Below are 24139 nucleotides of genomic sequence, written 5' to 3' on the forward strand. Positions count from 1 at the left end.
TTGCCTTTTCTGGTATTGATAATTTTGTCAAACTGGTCATCATTAAAACCAAATGTTTTCAATAGATCCATCTGCGCTCGGGCTAAGACAGAATACACTATGTGTAGTTCAGTAAGGGCGTTGCCATAACTCTCTCAGTCACCAGGGCTGTGCTTTGAACCTCTAAAGAAGAGAGGGGTCCAACACTCCAAAGAGACAGGACACCACAAGGACGGTAAAGTCAAAACATAACTCCCTTTGGGGTATTATATTAGCATATCAACAGTACATTCACCACACACATCCTACTCAAGCACCCTTGAGTCAATTTATCAGTAGCCAGTAAGTCAGATCCAAGTCCACTTCCTGCAAAATTATATATAAACGTTTTTATTTTTTATTGAGTTCATTCAGAAAATTGTATATATTAAAACACCTTTTCGTAATAGAAACAATACATCATAATACACTTAAAAAACACAAAGAATTTTAAAAATCTAATAAAATTGCATTTGCAGCAAAATCAAGTTCAAAATTCATTGACGCATAACCATATTATCATATAACAATGGATTCAATTCTGCATTCATAGATTCTTTCATATAACACAAGGAAACGTGTTTTTGTAGGCCAAGAAAAAGAGACGCGTTTCGGAGGATTTACATGGATCCAACCTCCTTCTTCAGGCTTCTCAGTATTTGGTTATGACAGCAGTATCTATATACAAAGAAACATTTATTTTAGGAATCCTGCAAAATTGTTGCATAAAAAACATAATATGATTGAACATGAACCAACCATCTAGCATCATCCTACATATATTAATACTTTGCCAAAGTGTTCTAACAATCCTAAACAATTTTTTTTTAAACTCATTAATAGACCAAATTCCTTGAGTTACTGGCACTGAACATGCTTCAAGACCCTTCAAACATCCATCTGATGAAATCAATTGGATCAAAACCATCTGATTCACTCTACCATAGTCTTATCACTCACTCGATAAAACCAATCCACATCATACAAGATGGGCCAGTTACGCTCCATCCTGATTACTGATACACCACATCTTTGGGATATGTACGCTCAGGATGCTTGCTACCTTGGCAACCTTTGTTGCAGTTTCAAGAAACTATGTATATGTATATCCATTTATGGTTACATATTCTAGTAATAATAGATAGGCTCGATTGAGCTAAGAATCCTGCCTTATCATTGTAAAATAGGAGTGCAGGTACACCCATATGATGCCTCCCGGCTCCATAACCAATATCCCAACATGGTTACATTTCCTCAAAGATCACTCACTAATATCAACGTTTGCCTGACAGTCCTAGGGATACTAAAATGATATATAAATACCCACCAGGCTATCACTTAATCCATATATTATCTTGAAGAAATCATTTCAATCAAAGTTTATTGGAATCAGGCTTGGTGATCACTGCCAGTGCCAATCGAATCTTTATATATCAGGTATCAATCCTGCAAATGAAAGGGGTCCACATGTTAATGACTCACCCTTAATATGATAGCAACTTTCATAACTCATTAAAACGAGTATAAGATGCGACACGTACCTTTATAATATAGGATGAGTACATACTCAATGCCTTCATTGGAGTGCTATAGAGAAAGTTTCTCGTCTGCCCTGTGTTGAAAAACATTCTGTGTCAGATATCATTTTAGCCATGTGCGTAACGAAGAATGCCTTAACTTGTGCTAATGTGCCTCAAAGAAGAATTTTGTCAGCTGCTGCCACTACAGCGACCTGATCTGGTAAGGCAATATATACATGTCTTATAACCCTGCTCACAAGCCTCATACCAATACTTCATGCCAATCGTCACTATGCCTCTTTCCAATGGGCTAATGTATTGATCACACTTACTCAATACTAACGGCATAACGTGCAGTGCAGTCTGTGCCTGCCGCAGTATGAGCTTGCGGAATGTGTGGTGGTAGGAGAGGTTCTGTCGCTCTGAGGAGATGTAGGGAGTGACTTGTGCTATTGACCGGTGCAGCATGCGTGGTGGAAAAAGAACTGAGGACCCATGATGCAGGGCTCTACTTAGTGTAGTAACTATGCGCGGTAGGTGCGCTGGTATACAGACTTAGCATAGGCCCGTGCCGCTTTGTTTTTTGGCTAGGTGCACTGAGCCGTGGTAGGTGGTTTCAGTCGGTGCGGTGGTCTAGGTCTTCATGGAGGAACAAACTGCTTTGTTGGGGATCTCCTGTATTAAAGACATCTGGGGTAGGAATGGTGCAATCATTTACGTCACTTAAAACTGAATATGAATTGACAGATACTGAGCATTACTGGTACCTTCAAGTCCACCATGCCCTACTCACTCATATTCCCAGTGGCACAACGCTCCTGGACGCCTCCCCTCTGGAGGATAGAGTCCTAGACGGGCATCTTCCAGAAAAGACTATATCACTAATATACAGGAAATTAATAAACAACATTGAGGATCCGCTACTGGCCTTCAGAGGGCAATGGACTGGGGATGGTCTAGAAATCGACACTGAAGACTGGCAAGAGGCGGTTTCCTCCGCACGGGTAGTTGCAATCCAAGCCAGGCTGAGATTAGTACAACTTAAAATATTGCATAGGATCTATGTACCGGGCCTGACCTGGTTCGAATGTGGCGGGCGGAAAGTGGGGAGTGCCGGAGGTGGTGTGGGGAACAGGAAACATTCATCCACACACTATGGAACTGTCAACTGTTACAACAATATTGGAGGGACATTTACCACACACTCAGATCGGTATTGGGGGTGGATATGCAGCCAGAAGCCAGAAGATGCATATTAAATGTCTGGGAGCCTAAGGGATCTCAACACATACACCACGCAATGGGCAACGTTAGCATAAATGATTGCGAAACGTAACATCGCATAGCAGTGGGGGGCTAGTCAACTGCCCCAATTGAGGAAGTGGAGGGAGGATCTAGACTGGTGCATGTACAGGTAAAAGTCAGTCTTCATAGCCAGGGTATGCCCCGGGAAATGGATTAAGGTATGGGGAGCATGGAACCGATACAGAGGCGACATCTATCCCCCGCCAGGTTGCCTGCTCGATGCTGACACATTGATACCCATTGATATGATCAGTATAATAATTGTAAATTATTTTGCTTACTGTCAATGTTGCTGTGACAAATGAAGTAGCCTACTTGTAATGATTTGATGTGCTCTGTTTAATAAAAAGAAATATAAGAAAGACAGAGATAGCATGCAAAAAAGGGATAGAGGTAGAGAAATAATGGTTGCCAAAAAGTATTAAGATATTTAGAGGGATAAAGGAGAGAGAAAAAGATGAAACCAGAGAAAGAGGAGGTTTTTTCACCCAAATATTGATGCAAAATATTGTGTGTTACAAATATATTGACAGAATATTATGATCTCAAAAATATTTTGGGACTTAGGGGTCGATTAGGATCGCGGACGGACTTGCGTCCGTCCACGACCCCAGAGCAGGAGGGAACCTCCGCATGGCATGCGGAGTTCCCTCCTGTGCAATTAGGATGTGACCGCCACCCTGGAGGTCACATCCTCTCTTTTTAACATTGCCGCGGGTGCAGCTTTAAGCTGCACCCGCGGCAATGTTAAAAATGCACGCATTGCATTTGCATGCAGAAAGAGGCAGGCACCGCGCGGTGCCTGCCACTTTCTGCATGCAAATACAGGGGGGTACCATAGGTACCCCCCATGTGCACCCCCCACCCCCCCTTCACCTAGGGGGCCCGCAACGGGCCCCCGCAGTGAAGTTCCGTATGCTTTTCCGCGGCGGAAACTCCGCCGCGGAAAAGCATATTGTACTGCCCATCCTAATATGGTGGACGGTGTCTGGAAGACACCGTCACCATATTAGAGCTTTTCCGCCGCGGTTGTAAGCCGACCGCGGCGGAAAAGCTGCGGACGGAAACCAGGACCCACCAGCCATCCTAATCTGGCGGTGGGTCCTTGGTCAGTCCGCTGCGGATTTTCCGCATCCTCGGGGCCGGCGGTGGCTTCCGCCGGCCCCAAGGATGCGGAAAATCCGCAATCATAATGACCCCCTTAATATCAAATGTAAGAATATGTTTTTAGGTATTTAATCCTTTATTTAATTAGAAATTGTTAATTCAGTGGCAAATTGGTAGGATTTAAAAAAAAATGTGGTGTTGTTTTTAATTCATAATTGTGTTTTATGTAATACATTTTTCAATAATAGCGAAAGACATTAATTAATTGGTATTTTAATAATTTTTTGATTTCTAATTAATTGTTGGTTGATTATTATTTTTAATAATAAGTGTGTTGTGTAATAATTAATTTAATGATACTGTTTTATTATAATATTGTTTTGTTTCGATCATTTCAATTGTTTGCGGATATATGTATTTTTACAAATTTTGTTTTGATGTACAGTTATTAAATACATATATTATTTTCAGTATGTTTATCTTTTTGGTCTACATTTTGATGTTTCATTTAAAAACCCACACCACAAATCCAGCCTTTTTCCTTACAAGCAAGTCAATCATTCAGTATTTATATAGTGCTTATAATCACCCGATGGGATATCCAGGCGCTTGTAGGTCTTGGAAGGCTCATTCGAACAGCCAGGTTTTGACGAACCTTCAGAATTACAGACGTCAGGTTATAGTCCAGATATGTATGGTGAGGCTGTTCCAGGTCTTTGCTGCTGTGTAGAAGAAGCAGCGTCCTCCACTTCTGCTTCGGTGGATGCGGGGAGTGTGGGCAAGTGATAGGGAGGTGGAACATAATCGTCTTGCCAGTTGGTGGAAGTTCAGGCGGTTGTTAATGTAGGTGGGTCCTTGGTTGTGTAGAGCCTTGTGTGTATGGGTCAGCAGCTTGACTTGGTATCTCTTCTGTATGGAGAGTCAGTGGAGTTGTCTGAGGTGGTGTGTGATGTGGGTTTGTTGCGGGAGGTCGTGGACAAGTCTGGCTGTGGTGTTCTGTATGGTTTGAAGTCTCTGTAGGAGGTGTGATGTGATTCCTACATAGATAGCGTTGCCATAGTCCAGTCGGGTAGTGATCAGGGTCTGTGTCATGGTGCATCTTGTGTACTTGGGTCACCACTTGAAAATCTTCCTTAACATGCTCAAAGTGAGGAAGCAGGCACAGGAGATGCTGTTGATCTGTGATTTTATAGTGAGCTTGTTATTAATGATATTTCTGAGGTTTCTGGCATGGGCAGCTGGTATGGGTGAAGGTGTCAGCGCTGAGGGCCACATGGAGCCGTTCCAGGGGTTGCTGTTGTTGCCAAACATCAGTACTTCCATCTTGACTGTGTTCAGCTTCAGGCAGTTATTCTTCATTGAGCCGGCGATGTTTATCATACATCTGTGGAAGTTGGTTCTGGTGGTGGTAGGGTCATCAGTGAGGGAGAGGATGAGTTGAATGTTGACTGCGTAGGATATTATTTTGAGACCGTGAGATCTGATGATGTTGGCCAGTGGGATCATGTATGCGTTGAAGAGCATTGGGGTGAGGGATGAGCCCTGGGGGACATCACAGATGATATCCTTGGGTTCAGAGGTGAAAGGTGGTAGCGATGAGGAAGGAGGTGATTGACCTGAGTTCATCCTCTTGGATGCCGATGTGTTGGAGTCCTTCGATCAGCACGTGGTGTGCAAATGGTGTCGAAAGCGGTCAGGGAGAATCAGAGCTGCTGTTTCTCCTCAGTAGAGGAGGGTTTGGATGTCGTTGGTGGCTGTGATCAGGGCGGTCTTGGTGCTGTGATTGCTGCGGAAGCTGGATTAGGAAGCGCTGAGTAGCTGGTTCTGCTCCAGGTGTGTTGTGAGTTGCCTGTTGATAGTCTTTTCCAGTTATTTGACTGAGAATGGGAGCAGGGAGATTGGCCGGTAGTTTTTGATTTCACTGGGGTCGGCGGAGGGTTTTTTGAGTAGTTGTCAGACTTCGGAATGTTTCCAAGCATCAGGAAATATTGCAGTGGTTAGGAGGTGTTGAGTAGGGTGGTGAGTTCTTGTATGATCCTTTGGTTTCCGAGGTTGAAGATGTTGTGCAGGCATGTCACTGTGGGAGCTTCTGAGTGGATGAATTTAATGATGTAGGTGATGTCCTGGATGGAGAGCTGGTTCCAGGTGGTCAGTCTGTGGTTCATTTAGGTTGTAGTGAGGGCGTATCAGTCGAGGATGTTCGTAGATGTGGGTTGGGGTTCGAAGTTTCTGTATATAGTTGCAATCTTGTCATGGAAGAAGTCAGCAAGGCTGCCACACATCTCCTGTGAGGGTGTGATGTTGCTTTCGCTGGCTGCCGGGTTGGAGAACAATGTTGAAAAGTTCCTGTCTATTGTTGGCTCTGGTTTCGATGCGTCCGGCTATGGCTGGCTTCTTTGTTGCCCTCAGCAAGCTGTGGTAGAGGATGAGGGAGGTCTTAAAGGCTGCCCTGTTGGGGATGTCCTTGCTTGCGCGCCATCTACTCTCCAGCTGTTTCCTGTCATGTTTTCCTGTTTTGCGTTCTTGGTGTATCAGCTGGCTAGTTTGGAGCACCTTCTGTGATTGTTGCTCTTGATGGCGGCAATGCAGTTGGCGATCCAGGCGTTGATGTCCTTAATTTCCTTTTCCAGTTTGGTAGCGGCTGGGTTTTAGGGCATTTTGTCCAGCTGATCTCTGAAATTTTGATCCAGCTGTAGAGGAGGGGCGCTGGCCATCTTTGGGGTGGCAGTGCGGGGGTGGAGATGTTGAAGTGGACGATGGAGTCGTCGGTCCACATGAGTTCTGTGATGTGGCTGTATAGAGATAAAGAGGCAAACTTACGATAAGAGGCAAACAGAGGTAAAGAGGCACACAGGAGAAGAGGCAAATGAAGGATAAAGAGGCAAAACAGATAAAGATAAAGAGGTGACGGAGGAAAAGAAGCGCAAACAGAGGAAAAGAGGTAACCAGTGTATAAGAGGCCAACAGAGGATAAAGAGGCAAAACAGAAGAAATAAAGAGGCAAATAGAGAATGGACATTAGAGGACAGAAAAAGGCAAAGGCAATAGGTGAAAAGAGGCAAACAGCCGCTGGCAGAAGACAATGGGCGGCTGAGGATAGTAGCTGTTTGACAGTGACAGAGAGAGCAGGGCAAGGGGACCTGTGGGAAGTGGGAATAGTAAATGTGCCCCTTCCAAAGTACAACACTCTCCCTACTATTTCTTAGTTAGAAATGTTAACATTTATTTAAATGTTTTATTGTTTTTGAATATTTTTAAATTATTTATAACATTTAATTATTTGTAACGTTTTTTTATTGCTTAATTTTGGGGATTTTTTATTTTGTATTTAATGACTTTGTTATAAGTATGTTGATTCTTTTTCCTTACTGTTATTGTTAATTGTAATGTATTTCATATTTAAACATCATTAAAAAGTAACAATTTTGCTAAGTATGTATATTTTCATTTTTGTATTTTGTGTTATTGGTTTTTTATAGTATTTGTAATATTTTATTATATTATTGTGTCAAGCTTTTATTTATAAATACATTAAATATAATGCCAGATATAGTCAGTTCCATATTCCCAATAATTTTACCTCCATATTTGCTATTTTAATTACAAAGTATGTAAACATGATATTTTGGATCCTGATATTTTTTTGGTAACATTTGTGCATCACAGTTTTTTGGTATCCATATTATGCCCTACAACTAAAGAGGTGGTAGTGAACTAATAGTGAGGTAAATTGAGAGGTTACGTAGTAAGAGAGAGCCAGAGTGGTACGGCATAGAGAAATGGAATATGCGAGGTAAGGAGAGAAATCTGAGAGAGAGCTGAGGGTAAATTTTGAGGTACAGAAAGAGCTGAGACAGAGGTAGAGAGAGATAAGGTAGTAGACAAATGGACAGAGAGATAGAGAAGTGAAGGAAAAATAGAGAAGAGGTTGTTTGAGAAATGAAGTAGATGGAGGACAGTTAAAGGAAGGTAAGATAAGATAAAGTGTAGTGAGGATGAGAGAAAGAAAGTTCTGAGAGCCTTGTGTTATTGAGTCGGATCGAGAGGAAATTCGATGTATGCTCAGAAATTGCAAAGAAAGGGGCAAGGTCATGAGAGAGATAGAGATGGATCGAGTGAGGAATACTGGGTATATTGCGATAAAGGTGAAGTAGGCATAGGTGAGGTAGAGATAGCTGAAATGCTGAGCTAGATAGAGAGGTTTTAGCTACATAGAGAAGAAGATATAGAGAGAGAGTGGTTAAGGACGAAGGTTAAGGTAGAAGACGTGAAGTGAAGTAAGGTGAGAGAAATTACAAAGAAAGATTATTTTTCAATTTAACTGCCACCAACTGCCTGACAGTACAAGAGGTAAGGCTGGGCAGGCCAGCCAAGTTTTGCAACCTCATGGTTAGATTTGTGTGGTGTCTTTGACTTACTATTTCAGATCTTTGTCACAAAGATCAAAAACTGAAAAGTTAGACCCCGGTGAGTCATTAGGGACCCTGCACCTAACCCTACTCTGGTGCTGGCCAACTATTATATTGATTTTGTGACTTGTTTGCCATGTACACAGTGCCCACAAGGGCACCATATCCCATGGACTTCATTTGGGGAATTGCAATTTGAAAACTCAGCAAGTAATATGCATACATTACAGTGCACAAATATAAACAAAGCAGAGATAAGTACACCTGTAAGCCACGGACAGCAGAATGCACATACAGAGACTAACCCATAGAAAAACTGACCCATGTAAACAATGGAGTGAGTCGAAGAGAGTAAGGGAGGGGGGTGGGCTCATTCTTTATTATTAATGTTAGGGGGGGCGGGAGGGGAATATTTGTATAACATTGATGGTAATATTTCATCCTAATCTCATACAATAATAAGGGATGATAGGATTCTGAAACTACTATACTGATTGTGTATATACCCTGCTATATGATACATATATGGTATAATGTCTGACCAAGAATATGGAAGAATGTACATATCAGCATTTTGAAACGTATGTTTCACAGACTTGTTTGGTCTATTGGTTAAAAAAAAAATACAGTGCACAAACTCTTTTATTTCCGATGTAAAATTGCAGATATTACCATTACCTCATTTATAATGTCACACAAGGGGAGGTATTCCCATATGTTGTGTACATTGATGGTGCATGAAAAAATAGAAATATTAGCACAGACATGGTGATCATAGAACTTTTCAAAAAACGTGGGTGGGCTAATTTTAATGGTCCCAACACCCAATATTTGACAATTCTTTCTGATATACTTTGTGACTAGATTGAACAAAGTTATGAAAGTAGTCACACACACCAATTTATCATGTGTTTTGGGATTTTGGCATGAAATGGATGCTCCCTTGGGAAGTGCCATGCTCTTTTCATGGAGTGTCATACTAACCTGCATGGATTTCCGCCCTCTCTACCAGTCTGATACACAGTACTTCTCTTTTTTTGATATAATCAGTTCTGTGTTCACAGTAATGCCCCATGCATAGGGACTGATTGTAAGGAAGTGAGCCACAGAGAGCCTTGGAATGGTAGTTAGAGTATTGTAGTAATGTATTTCCGCCAGTAGGTTTTCTACATAGTGTGATGTACAGTTTATCATCGTCTAATTTGATATGTAACTCTACAAAATGAGTGCTTTTATTACTACACTGATGTGTGAACTAAAGGACAGTATTCGGCTTGTTGAGCCATGTAATAAAGATACTTAGATGTTCCTCAGTGCCTTGCCAGATCATGAAAACATTGTCTATGTAACTCTCCCAGGTGCGAATATAGGAGGTCATTATGATGGCGGACGGACCTGCGTCCATCCGCCACCCCAGAGTTGGAGGGACCGTCCGCAGGGGCAGCGTAGGTCCCTCCGTGCGAATTAGGATGTGACCGCCACCCTGGCGGTCACATCCTGTATTTTTAACATTGCGGTGGGTGCTGCTTAAAGCAGCACCCGCCGCAATGTTAAAACTGCGTGCAGTGCAATTGCATGCACAAAGCGTCAGGCACCGCGCGGTGCCTGCCGCTATGTGCAAGCAAATGCAGGGGGTACCATAGGTACCCCCATGTGCACCCCCACCCCCCCTTCACCCTGGAGGCCCGCAACGGGCCCCGAAAGAAAAGACAGTATGCCTTTTCGTGGAGGCATTGCCGCCGCGGAAAGGCATGTCCCAAGGCTAATCCTAATATGGCTGGCGGTGTCTGACAGACACCGCCACCATATTAGAGCTTTTCCGCCACGGGACCGCGGCGGAAAAGCTGCGGACGGTCTTCCCGATCCCCCTGCCATCCTAATCTGGCGGGTGGTCTTTTCTATCACCGCAGCGGTGAATCCGCATCCTCCCGGCCGGCGGTGGCGGATTCACTGCAATCCTAATCGGCCCCATAGTGTCTTTGTGAGTTACTTGGGGACAGAAAGACACATGTTTCCAACTTGTACACAATTATTACCACAAATTCACAAATACCCTGTGAACCCACCTGGATTAAATCCAGGATCTTGATTGTACTGTATGCTCCTGTGCAACCTTCCACAGAGGATGTTATTAGTGGCAGGAATTGGTATTTCTAGGTTTAAGATTCTGTAGCAGATATCCTAAAGTTTTTAAGCAAAAAAGTTGGAATTGCTATAACAGGCAAGGCAGAGGACCCTAAGTCTGTGTTTTTATTAGCATGAGATGGGATACTAATAGGCAGGGCTAGTTGAATCACAAAAAGTAATTTCCTCTGTTTTACACCACAGTTATTACAGGAAAAAGTACAAACACATCATTGGGTGGCCAAAGAAGATCAAACCTCTGCGTACCAGGAGAGCCAGCATGTCTGCTGTGAACGATGAGCAGGTCCTAAACAGGATAGGGAATCGTAATGCTGGTAAGGGAGGCCCTATGGTCTTTTGCATAGTCACTGGGTATGCACAATGTTTATATACATGCATGGACCGATATAAGGGCCATATGTTATTGTTATTGTTTTATTTGCCCCGTTTTGACCTGCATTTGTGCCTGTGTATTATTGTGCCGTTGTCCTTGTGTTTACCCTCCTTCTGGGTATTGGTGCTTGTCTCCTTCCTGAGTGCCCGCCTACCTCGCCGCCCTCCACTCTCCCTCCCCGCTCCCGCTTCCCGCCAACGCCGTTAGCCCCGCCCCTTTTCTCTTCTGTGCCCTCCCCGCTCCCGCCTCCCAGCTGCTCCGCCCACCCGCGCACTTCGCCTTAAATGGCGACCGTGCGAACGCGCAGCGGTCACGCGCAGCGGGCGCGCCGATTGTGCGCCGAAGGCGCGCCAAAGGTAAGCCCGTCTACGCCCGTCCGCGACCGGATCGCGACCAGCGCCAGGACCCCTGGCCCCCGAAGACCCCGACCTACCCGCCTGACGTACTCCGCCGCCACCCTCATCGCACTCAACACCGGCCGACCCCCAGAATGCCACCAAGCCACTCCACGACGCACCCACGGACCTTTCAGCTGCCACGCCTGCAAGTTCTCCTGCATCCGGACCAGCCTCACAACAGCACCCGCCAAGTCGAACACCAGCAGCACCCACCTCAAGTGCATCCTGCTCAACACCCGCTCCGTCCACAGACACGCCATCGAACTCTGGAACCTCCTCGACACCACAGCTCCAGACGTTGCCTTCCTCACGGAGACCTGGATGAACGCCTCTTCAGCTCCCGACATCGCCATCGCTATCCCAGAGGGCTACAAGATCGTCCGGAGGGACCGAAACATCAACCAGATGGGAGGAGGCATCGCCATCATCCACAGGAACACCATCCGTCTCACGACCAGCACCGACAACACCCTGACCAGCGCCGAACACCTGCATTTCCAGATCCACACCAACCCGAACACCACCCTCAGAGGCACACTGATCTACCGACCTCCGGGACCTCGCACTCAATTCAGCGAGGACATCGCCGACTTCATTAGCCCGCATGCCCTCCCCTCCGCTGACTACATCCTCCTGGGAGACCTCAACTTCCATCTGGAGAACAACAACGACCGCAACACCAGCACCCTGCTCGACAACCTCGCCAACCTCGGACTCAAGCAACTGGTGTCCACCCCCACCCACCTCGCCGGACACACACTCGACGCAGTCTTCTCTTCCAGCACAGACATCAGCTTCAGCCACGCCACAGAGCTTCAATGGACGGACCACAGCTGCGTCCACTTCACCTTCAAGAGAACGACGACCCACCACCACCAGCATCAGGCCGCCCGCAGAAGCTGGAACAAGATCACAGCAGACCAGCTCGCCACCTCCCTGAGCCTGCACCCCCCTGCCAGCTCAGCGAACCCCAGCCAGGCCGTCGACAACCTCACGAAGTGGATAAGCAACTGCGCGGACGAACTCGCCCCACTGAAGACCCCGCCTAGCAGACCCGGCAGCAAGAAGGCCCCATGGTTCACCGACGAACTCAAGAGCTCCAAGAAAAACTGCCGAGCCCTCGAGAAAGTCTGGAAAAGGGAACCGACACCGGACAACAGGACCTCCTTCAAACTGGCCACCCGGAAACACCACCAGCTGATCCGCGCCGCCAAGAAAACAGCTTTCAAGGACCGGTTGGACAACAACGCACACAACTGCAAGGAACTCTTCAACATCGTGAAAGAGCTCTCCAACCCCAGCGCAGGAAACAACGACATCACCCCATCGCAAGACCTCTGCAACTCCCTCGCCTCATACTTCCACAACAAGATCGCGGACATACACAACAGCTTCAACAACCAACCAACGCACACCATGACCGAACAACCACCCCCCACCACCACCCTCCACGCCTGGACCCCGATCAGCACCGAAGACACCATCCGCACGATGAACTCCATCCACTCCGGATCACCGACCGACCCCTGCCCTCACCACGTCTTCAACAAGGCCGACGCTGTCATCGCACCCCACTTGCGAGACATTATCAACACATCCTTCGACACCACCATCTTCCCCGAGAGCTGGAAACACGCCGAACTCAGCGCTCTACTCAAGAAACCAACAGCAGACCCCACCGACCTCAAGAACTACCGCCCCATCTCGCTCCTCCCGTTTCCAGCCAAAGTCATCGAGAAGACCGTCAACAAGCAGATGGCCGCCTTCCTCGAGACGAACGGATCCCTCGACCCCTCACAGTCCGGCTTCCGAGCCAATCACAGCACCGAGACCGCCCTCATCGCCGCCACCGATGACATCCGAGCCCTGATGGACAATGGAGAAACAGTGGCCCTCATCCTCCTAGACCTCTCCGCGGCATTCGACACGGTCTGCCACCGCACCCTAGTACGGCACCTCAGCAACATCGGAATCCAGGACAAGGCGCTGGAATGGATCATCTCCTTCCTCGACGGAAGAACACAGAGAGTCCGCCTACCACTGTTCAAGTCGGAGGCCTCCGAAGTCACCTGCGGCGTCCCACAAGGATCATCGCTGAGCCCCACCCTCTTCAACGTCTACATGAGCCCCCTCGCGGCCATCGTACGCAAACACAACCTAAGCATAATCTCCTACGCCGACGACACCCAGCTGATCCTCTCCCTGACCAACGAGCCCGCCGCCGCCAGAGCCAACCTGCACGAAGGGATGAAAGAGGTGGCCGAGTGGATGACGACCAGCCGCCTGAAACTGAACTCGGACAAGACGGAGGTCCTCATCCTGGGCTCCTCGCCCTCCGCCTGGGACGACTCCTGGTGGCCTCCCGCCCTGGGCACCGCACCCAAACCGACAGACCACGCACGCAACCTGGGCTTCATCCTGGACTCCTCCCTCTCCATGACCAGGCAAGTCAACAACGTCTCCTCAGCGTGTTTCAACATCCTACGCATGCTACGGAAGATCTTCTGGTGGATCCCCACCGAGACCAGGAAGACCGTCACCCAGGCCCTCGTCACCAGCCGACTGGACTACGGCAACGCCCTCTACGCCGGCACCACCGCCAAGCTCCAGAAGAGACTCCAGCGGATCCAGAACGCCTCAGCCAGACTCATCCTCGACATCCCACGAACCAGCCACATCTCCGGACATCTGAGAGACCTTCACTGGCTCCCCGTCAACAAAAGAATCACCTTCCGCCTCCTCACCCACGCACACAAAGCCCTACACGACCAAGGCCCGAGCTACCTCAACAGACGACTCAACTTCCACGCTCCCAAACGCCACCTCCGATCAGCCAACCACGCCCTCGCCGCCGTCCCCCGCATCCGAAGAGCGACGACAGGAGGAAGGTCCTTCTCCTACCTGGCCGCCAAGACCTGGAACTCCCTCCCTCCCGACCTGCGCCTGACCCAAGACCACCTCTCCTTCAGGAAGAAGCTGAAGACCTGGCTGTTCGAGCAGTAGCGGCACCCCCCCCCCCCCCCAGCGCCTTGAGACCCTACGGGTATGTAGCGCGCTCTACAAGTGCCTTGATTGATTGATTGATTGATGTAAAAAGATCAAGAAATGTTATTTACAAATTGTGATTCTTATCGAAACACAATTAGAAAATCGCAATTTCTAATGTAAGAATACTTACATCTATTATACAGTAAGTCAGGGTGGGTCTCGAATTGATCTACCTCATAAATATTAATGAAGTATTTCGCAGTGTGCAACAAACTAGGAGTGATAGTCCATTGGGACCCCTTCCCTTTTGCAAATTGTTACCACTACCTTTCAGTAGTCTGTAGAAAAGAAATGTTTTCCGACTTTAATTCAGTCACTAAAAATAAATACATACAACTGCGATTCTGTAGTTGGAGGGGATGCCTAAACACCCCCCTTCCTAATAACAAATTGTGATTTGGTAACAAGTTACTGACTCACAGTTTGGAATTGCAAGTGCATTGCGATTCGGTATTTGGAAGGGGTGTGTTTTGATTGGCCCTTCTAACTGCCAAATTGTCATGGTATTTATTAATGTTTAATGACTGCATTATGGTCCCAAAACATACATTTTTCTACCGACTACTAAAAGGTAGTAGAAATCCTTTCCGCATTAAATGTCCATCTTTTATTTTTTAAATGCATCCCGTTTTCCTTTACGTTTAATGAAATGGCCTCAAAGGACATTTGTTGGTTTAAGAAATTCCTCACTGGTCGCAAAAATACTCAAAGCAAATTTGTGACCAATATTTTGCAACCAGTGTTTCGTACTTCTAGCCCTTAGGGAATAGTTACAGTGCAGCAGTAGGGTAAAGTTAAATCCATGGAAATGCTATGTGTGAATAAGTAAAGATACATGACAGATATGACAGTCGCAGCATGTTGCTACTACCCTGAATGGCTGAGAGGCATGCTTTAGCAATAGTTCAAATAACTCCGACTCTGTGTTGCCTATGAATTATTTGTGTTTATTTGCCTTCACTAGCTCTTGGTCGGAAGGGGTCCTTTGCAACCCCGTTTTCCCCTAAACGGGACCGTAGCCTGAAGGCAAAGACACCAAGCACAACAACCAGAAAGCAGTCTCTCTTTTCAAGTGCGGACTGGGAGAGTCATAATAGAGAAAATGGCATGAGACAGGTAAGAACTATAATCACACCTGGATATGAAACCGGGACTTTCAATCAGTGGCAAACATAGGAGGGGGCTAGCTATTTACAAAGCATAGCCAAAACAATTAAACTCCTTAGTGCGCATTTGTTGTGCAAAAATACCAGATCCAGCAACAAATGTAAATAAAATGTAAGTAAGTAAGACTGTGTTAGGTTTGACTAGCTGCTAAAGTAGAGATTGCTCCAGGAGACAATTAATTGTTTTTGGCCTATAAGTTATATGTAATTGCCCATTGGCCAAACAGGCTTATTTTATAATATGTGTGCGACACTTTTATTGTAAAAATTATATACATTTTGTATGTGCTTTTATAACTATATGTCGAATAAAGCTTGTTTGGAATTGGAATTGGTAAGTAAGTAATTAAGCAGATACTCTCATTACAAATTAATTGTAAATCACGTATGAGAAGACAAGCTAAGTAAGTAATTTGTAATCATGTAGATTATTAAGGTTACTATTGTCATGTTTTACTTTTATTCTTTTTAGTACCTTTTTATTAGGTGTATTAACTTGTCACTGCAACTATGATTAAATAATGAAAAGGTACATGCAACATTGTCAGCAACCAAAATAAAGAAACAATAACATTAAAACACATCTGTGGGGCGTGCATTTTAATTAGGTCGTTAGTGAGGTGGTGGGTGCAGCAAGTGGGGGAGGGTAATATTGGGCCACACAAGAAATTATTGATAACCAAAAGGCACCACATAAATATCAGAAATACCTGGATTCTGCATTGTCCCCTCCACTGTTTACCATGAGCACATCCTCTGCTAATAAGCAACAGCCAGGGGGTAAGAATCCTAACTAAACTCCCATTTCCAGGGCAGGACAAGAAAATAATCATGTCTTGTCTGAAACTCTAACTCTAACTCTGAACAATCTAACAATTCAATTATCGACCATAGACTTCTCAGATCAGTCTATTGGAGGAGTATCAAGGCAATTACAAGAGGAACGTCTGTGGTTTGGCAACATTGACACCCCCCCCGCGTTAAACCTATTATCAACCACTCATTGCGTATCCATTCACTATGAGCGTAATGGCCCAATAGCCTTCTGGTAGGTGATAATCAGTAGTTTCCGGAGATCATCTCATATCGCTCATGATAGATAAAGAATACAGTGCTGCTATATTAGATCATCTGCTAGTCTGTTGGTGATTGCTGGCCAGTTGTTGTCGGATTGAACTGTGAAATCTGAGTCTCACCCTGAGCTGAACCTGGAGCGACCCACCTCCAATGCTTCATGTTCACTGTCTATATATTTTGTCAAGCATTTCCTGGTTAAAGTTGCAAAGTCTTCCCTTTATTTCTGCATTTGGGTGGTGGCTAGTTCTCTGCTCCCTGCGGCGTAGTCTCCGCTGTGGTCTTGGTTGCTGCCAGGGGAGTTCTTCAGTGGCTTTGCCAGTTGACTTGTCTAGCCAATTCTGACTATCTTACGGATCATTGGATAGCCATGTTTTATTCTCAGTAATGACCTTGAGCCTTGCTGGGAATTGAAGGGCATACCTGAATTTTCTGCCAGTAGCTTTCATTTCACTTTCAGTAAGACAATCTTCAATTTTGTACCGCCCACATGTAATCAGGGAACAACATGGCCCATGCATCTTCTACAATCAAATGTCCTGCTTTTGTTGCTGCTGCAAGAATTGTGCCTCGATTCCTATAATTTAGAATGCGTTGCATCACTTTTCTTGGAGTGACCGGGCAGCAGCAGTCAATCTGGTACTCCATGCGGTTGCTCAATGATAACATGTCGGAGAGTCCCTGAGGAGCTACTATAGTTTTTATCCAATTTTAGAGGCAGGATATAATGTTGGTTCCTACCGCTTGATCTGATAAGTCAACCATTCTATCATTATTATGGCATCATCACCCTTCCAAATACTCAGTTCAGTCTTCAAGAAAGTGAATTCTGTGAGCGAGTTAATTTACCCTGTTTCGGAGAGATGCCGCTTCCGGAGTGAGGCTATTCAAGCACGCCTCCGCTTGTTTTGCTTTACTTGCTAACTTTTTATGATCTTCTGGCAATAGATTCATGTCAATCGCAACAGATACTATATTATGTTCCAGTGTCTCTCGGGTGAGCCTTATAGGATGTTGTCTAGTTCAATTTATGTCTGGCTTCCCCTTGGCTATCCAGGTTGAGGTCATACTGCATACTCTCAGCTGCCTGGCCCTATCCATCTGCCTCGCTTCTGTGGCCTTTATTATCTGGGGCCTTGAATGCCCTCAAACGCCCCATTTTTGTAGCAAGGGATATGTTGTAATAGACTGTAGCGGTATTGTCAATGAGGCAGTCAGCTATTACAAGGCATTCTTTCCAATTTCCCACTCCCCTGGCCTACCACCTAGTCACAGTATGTCCTGAAAAGGGTTGTCTCACCTGGAACAAACGCCCATCTCCAAGAAGAGGGGCTGTTAGTCCATGACAATAGGTTCATACAGCCTTACTAGCTTCATCTTAGTGTTGTGCCTGCTGCCACCTCTCAGGCAGTGGTGATGCATCAAGCTTATGTGCCTTTCACTTGTCCACAAGGTGCATCATCTCTGTCTCACTGATAACTAATCTGGACTTGTCACTTGTCTATAGATGCAGTAATATTGAATATCTCTAACAACGTGGTCGGTACAGTTCCATTTTGCCATCAATGTCAAATACTCATCTCCTCCCTGCCGGAGCTGCATGTGGCGCCAGCACTCCGCGCTAATCAACCCAGTGTGTCTTCAAGGCATGCACGCTGTTTCACACATCAAGAGCAGGCTGGGGACTTGCTAAAAGACCCAGTAAAAGAACCATTGATGCACATGAAGCGCTGTCACTCACCTCAGGCTGCAAGCAGCCGCTCTGCCAGGCCACAGTTGTGGTGTCAGGAAGTCGCTCCCTCCAGAGTAGCCCTCTACAATGGCACCTGCCTCCGGAGCACCTCTGTCGGGGGTCTGGTGTCTCTGTAGCTCATTGTCACCATCAGTCCTCTTGCCTCTCCACGTGGTCTGCTATCACAGCCTTCCCTCCCAATTATGCGGTCTGTAGGCATCTCCCCGCCTCCAGTTTCCCTTTTGGCATAAGCATCACTGTCCATTGTAGTGATTGGCCACCCGCTACACTGTCCTGGCTAATTGCGTTGTTGACAGTAGCTACCCCCACACCCACTCAAGCTGGAGGCTTGCTAGGTATCCTCGCTGCCCACAGCTGTTGAATCGCGTCCTCCTCATTGGTATTGGCACCTCAGCATTCAGGTCCAGGCTATGGATGGGCAGCTATGCTTGTAGATATGTTGGATTAATTGAAGGGGGCTGCGCGAAGTTCACTTAGCTGCATCTGCCTTCTTTGGAAGCCACACCACGCCCCCTATAATTACGTTTTACTTGAAAGTTTTGAGGTACCTGTTCTAACCTAAATATCGTGTGGGAAATGTGGTTCCTAACCCATCTATCCAAGAGGTTTTAGGGGTTAAGGAAACTGAATTATGTATGCGTCTGCAAGATAATGTAGTGTTTTCTCTCCATCTAGCTATAAAAGCAGCCCCCTCATCTTCGGCTTATTTGCAGTTTTCTGTGTGTTGCATGTGGCCAGTTTAGTCTTGCACAATATCCTGTAATGTGATAGAATTAGAATAGAAAATGTACAAGCTTTTGTTACGAAAAGTTTAATTTCAGGTAAGGGCACTGAGACAAGGATTATGCTTTCTTCTGCCTTTAACACCCCATCCACATTAAACATCATTAAACAATTAGACTAACACTTCATAGCAGGCATCACGTTAAAACTACGAAAGAAAAATGTGATTTGATTAGCGAATAAGCTGCGTTTGAATGTTTAGTGCTCCCATACTAATAGGTGTAGTAGCACTTTATAATAACTTTAAGTACATTTTTGATGGCTACTTTTAACAGTAGATTCCTCACCTTAGTATATCCCCCAGGTGCCAAACTTTGGGCCCTATTAGGATGGCGGACGGACGCCACCCCAGAGGAGGAGGGACCGTCCGCAGGGGCAGCGGCGGTCCCTCCGTGCAAATTAGGATGTGACCGCCACCCTGGCGGTCACATCCTGTATTTTTAACATTTCGGCGGGTGCTGCTTGAAGCAGCACCCGCCGCAATGTTAAAAATGCATGCTTCGCATTTGCATGCACAAAGCGGCAGGCACCGCACGGTGCCGCCGCTTTGTGCATGCAAATGCAGGGGGGTACCATAGGTACCCCTCATGTGCACCCCCCACACCCCGTCACCCTGGGGGCCCGCAACGGGCCCCCAAAGAAATGACTGTATGCCTTTCCACAGCGGAGAAGCTGCCGCGGAAAGGCATCTGTTCACCCCCATCCTAATATGGCTGGCGGTGTCTGTTAGACACCGCCTCCATATTAGAGCTTTTCTGCCGCGGTCGTAAGGCGACCGCGGCGGAAAAGCAGCGGACGGTCTTCCTGACCCCCCAGCCATCCCAATCTGGCGGGGGGTCTTTGAAGGCTCTGCAGCGGTTTTTCCTCATCCTCCGGGCCGGCGGACACTTCCGCCGGCCCGGAGGATGAAAAACCGCAATCCTAATGACTCCCTAGGTCTGGAGAATTTCTTATCACTGCTTCTATAAAATGCTAGGTGGTGTTGTGTGGCTCTGCGCTGACTTCATACCGCCCCGGAAGTGACGAAGTGGAGACGCATATAAGTGCCACATTTTCAACTCCAAAATGTTTTCACATTGTGCTAAGGAACAATGTCACCACCAAAAACATCAGGTGTCAAGCTGTGCCATCAATATAGGAAGCAGATATCTGTCACAGTCTCACCAACGGTCTGCCTATGGTGCCTGGGTTCCGGCTATGACTCAAAAATGTGCCCTAGTGCACCCAAGGTGATTGGAGACCAGGAAGCAAAGCTGTATGCTGCCAAACACTAAAGGAAGTCCCGGTCTTCACACAGATGTTGCTCCCACTACACGTTTTCGGCCCAATCCTGGTCACAGGGCTGGTCAAGTGATTGTTGTCTTCTAGTAAGTCCACTCCCAAGCATTAAAACACAAAGTGGGACTCCACCTCAGCCCACCTCTGACCTTAAAGAGAAGGCACATGGGGCGCACTCCTTTAAAGTCACTGACCATGGAACCAATCCCTCAGTTGGTCCCAATGAGCCCTAAGTTCTCGGGCCATAGTTGTCCCTGTGACAGATTGTCCTATTCAAATACGGCATACTATAAATATTCAGTGTGCTTCCATCTCCTCCTGGTGCACCTTCAGGTACATGGAACTGCAGGGGCATTCAGACGGGTCCTTCCCTGGTGCTGGTTGTCCCCGGAAACTGATCTGTACTGACTCCAATACACACTTCTACTCAGGCCCGAAGATCCATGCTGGTTCTCACCTTCGACGCCAATATGGCCAGTGCCAGAAATGGTCTGGTGCCGACATCCATATCAGGTGCCATACCGATGTCAGCTTGCGGTCGACTGACGTTACGCTATAAAATAACATAAGTGCAATCAGTGGTCATGCAAGCTGACTATAATTCAGTGCCTCTGCAGCGTTGCAACTATCAGCCGAAGCTTTAATTTCTTGCTGTCTATGATTCCGAGCCTGATTCTGATCCTGTGTCTGTGCAGGGTCCACCTCAGTGATATTCTTTTCATGTTTTTTTCTCTTTTTTTAGGCACCTCTTTGGAATATCCTTGTTTATTTATTCAGGCGGTTGTTTTTAATGCAAGTTCACCAATGGCAATTATGTTAAAGTATTTGTTTCGTTACAATGTGATAATTCAGCATTCTTGAATGTATTCATAATTTGTTTTGACATAGTTTGAACTGCATTTATAGTTTTTGTTTTTAAACAATGAACCATGTTTCATAGAAATTGATATCTTGATTTCTCAGTTATTGTTTTTAAGCAAACACTTTATTTCACAGAATATAAGAAGGCGAGAGGTTAGGGGACTTCCTAATTGTTTATTATGAAGATGTGTTCACCATATGCAGACTGAACATAAACTGGAACAAAGTTGGTTTTTAGATAGAGAAGAGCTTTGCTCCAGGGATTTGAGACAGACTCAGCGGATAGTAGTAAATACCTTTCTTGCTGAACGATACATAGAAGGTACTTTTAGTCCTCCAATCAGCTCGCCTTACGTGCTGGACTTGAGGGCATAGTCCCTGGAATACGGACACAGGAATAGCAGCCGCTGACTCCTCATTGAACACTGCTATAGAAAAGTATACAAGTGTGAACCATCGATGAAGCTCCTGTAGGTCCATTTTCAGTGCTAAGTTTAACTTAGTCAGCTAAGGGAAAGGAGGGGTGGGGGAAGCAGGAAACCTCTACAATACCATCTTAATGTTATCATATTTTCTACTGTTACGCCTACTAACATAGCATTGACTCTCATGTGTATTTTTATAATAACTAATATTTGTAATGTGCGCACTAGGTAAGATTTTGATTTTAATAAACTTTTAAAATATATTCCTAGCGCTCTTTAATGTGTCTGAAGGCTGGAGTTTCACATAATATTCCTCTGAGGTTTCATAGGACTGATCAGTTCTAAATGCGTACCTCACTCATGTAATGCTCACTGGGTTGTGAGGGTAGCAGTCCATTGGGTTCTCTCTCTCTCATGTTGGTACATTGAATAACAGCCAGATTCATCAAACCAAAATCCGCTCGCAAAGGGCCAGATTCTGAGAATCTGGCCCTTTGCAAGTGGTATTTTTGCATTTGGGATGCATCATCCCAAATGCAAAAATCGCAATTTTAGAAATCGCTACATTGCGATTATTTGCATTTAAGGATTCTCAATTTGAGATTCCTTAAATGCAATGCATGAACCATTTCAAAATTGCGAATTCGCAATCTAGGGCTGCTATTTACCACGAACTCTAACTACGTGGTAAATAGCAAAAACTTAGAAAAATGCACTTTAGTGCATTTTACTGAGTTGTATGTTACACACACACATGTCCTTGGGACATGTGTGTGCGCAACACCAGTGTACATTACCATTTCAGGGGTGCAACAGGGTGTCCTTTGGACACCCTGACACCCTTGAAATTGCTTCCTTATTTGTGATTCGCTAATTGCTAATTGCAAATAAGGAATTACTCCCCATTCATTCCTATGGGCCCTTAGGCCCATAGGAATGAATGGGAAAGCCATTCCTTATTTGCGATTAGCAATTAGCGAATCGCAAATAAGGAAGCAGTAGAAATTGCTAAAAATATTGCGATTTCTACATGCATCTCGTTTTGCGAGTCTTTAATAGCTATTTCTTAAAATTCGCTATTAAGGACTCGCAAAACATGACTTTGATGAATCTGGGGGTAAGTCTTTAATGCCAGAGGGTCTAAAGAACCCTTTCTCGAAGCATGTTCTCTAAAGAAATTTAGAAAGCATTACTAATAGCCGAGACTTGTGTTATTATATTGGTCTCTTCCATCAGGTCGGACAGGTGCTTTCTCTCTGCTGTGTGTTTGCCAGGCTCTTTATTTACTGAAAAAGTTTAATTCCCTATTTCGATTTCATTTTCAATCTCATGTTTTGTATCTGTTTTACAATGTCATAGCAGCCTATTCCGAAAGTTATACATTTTAGGGACAAACACACAAAGAGTGTTGGGAGAAATGCTTGCAAATAGTCTAACTACTGGTAATTGCTTGGGGAAGCACTCCAACCCATTATTTTAGCCCACCATGCAAGCTCAGATTAGACTCAGACGGGAAACAGCTACTACAACGAAGCCGTTTCCACGAATGCACTAACCACGCATGCTTTACAACGCATGCGTGGTTACCACTATAACCTTTACCACACATTCCTTTACTACGAAATACGTAGTAAAGGAATGTGAGTTAAAGGTCGAAAAAAAAGGGGGGGCTGGGGGGTCTCCCCCCCGCCCCCCCAAAAAACGAGAGGGTTTAAAAAAAAAAAAGAAAACTTACCTAAAACACGCTCTTCTGTGCCTCTGTCCTTCATGACGTGATTACGTACGTGCGTCTACGTACTGCATCAAAAATAGAGAAAGGACCACTTAAAGAGTTAAAAGAAGGAGAATACCGTCGGAAGAAAATGTAAGTATATTTTTTAATTATAATAATTTATTAGGTTAGGCTTAATTAAAAAAAGAAATATATATATATACATATATATAGATTTGAACTACATAATCAATCATGCAGTAAGTTTAACATGAAAATGCCAATATCATGCATAGTTAAACAACGAAAAACGTGGTTAAACTATGCGTGGTAAAGGCATTTTCGTGGTAAACCATATGCGCGGTAATGGCATTCCGTTGTAACGCATGCGTGGAAAAGGCATGCGTTGCAACGGAATGGGTTGTAACATCATATAACCGACTCAGACATATACAAATCAGCCTTGATCCTCCTCCAGTAGGAACAGTTCAACCCAAACAGCCAAGCCAGGTCCTCTCTGAACCGGAAGTCAAGCAAGCTTGGGCCTCTGTAGTCATGTGCAGCTTGGTTCCAGTGGTACAGTAAGTGGGGACCCACGTCTGGTCACCCCTTTGGCCACTTAGGCTACTTTTGTCTGCTTGATGTAATGACCTAAGTGGCAAGTGGTATGCCCCAACGTGAGCATACCTCGACTGAAGAGGCCCAACAATGCCGAAATTGGTCTTGGGTTGCGTGTGCACTTTTTTGGAGTGGGCTTGGCTTGGG

The 24139-nt window shown here is 45.5% G+C and overlaps 1 protein-coding gene across 1 annotated transcript in view; it reads left to right on the plus strand.

The window, feature by feature from the left end:
- The window catches only part of LOC147716989 (uncharacterized), a 555946-nt gene that overhangs the window by 393256 nt on the left and 138551 nt on the right, over nucleotides 1-24139 (plus strand). The window contains exons 13-14 of the mRNA XM_086919831.1: nucleotides 10688-10818; nucleotides 15288-15439. Of these exons, the coding sequence (XP_086775957.1) occupies nucleotides 10688-10818; nucleotides 15288-15439 (283 nt within the window). The remainder of the gene's footprint in view (nucleotides 1-10687; nucleotides 10819-15287; nucleotides 15440-24139) is intronic.

The sequence above is a fragment of the Lissotriton vulgaris genome, chromosome 5 (genome assembly GCF_964263255.1).
Source record: "Lissotriton vulgaris chromosome 5, aLisVul1.2, whole genome shotgun sequence".
In the NCBI taxonomy this organism is placed as follows: domain Eukaryota; kingdom Metazoa; phylum Chordata; class Amphibia; order Caudata; family Salamandridae; genus Lissotriton; species Lissotriton vulgaris.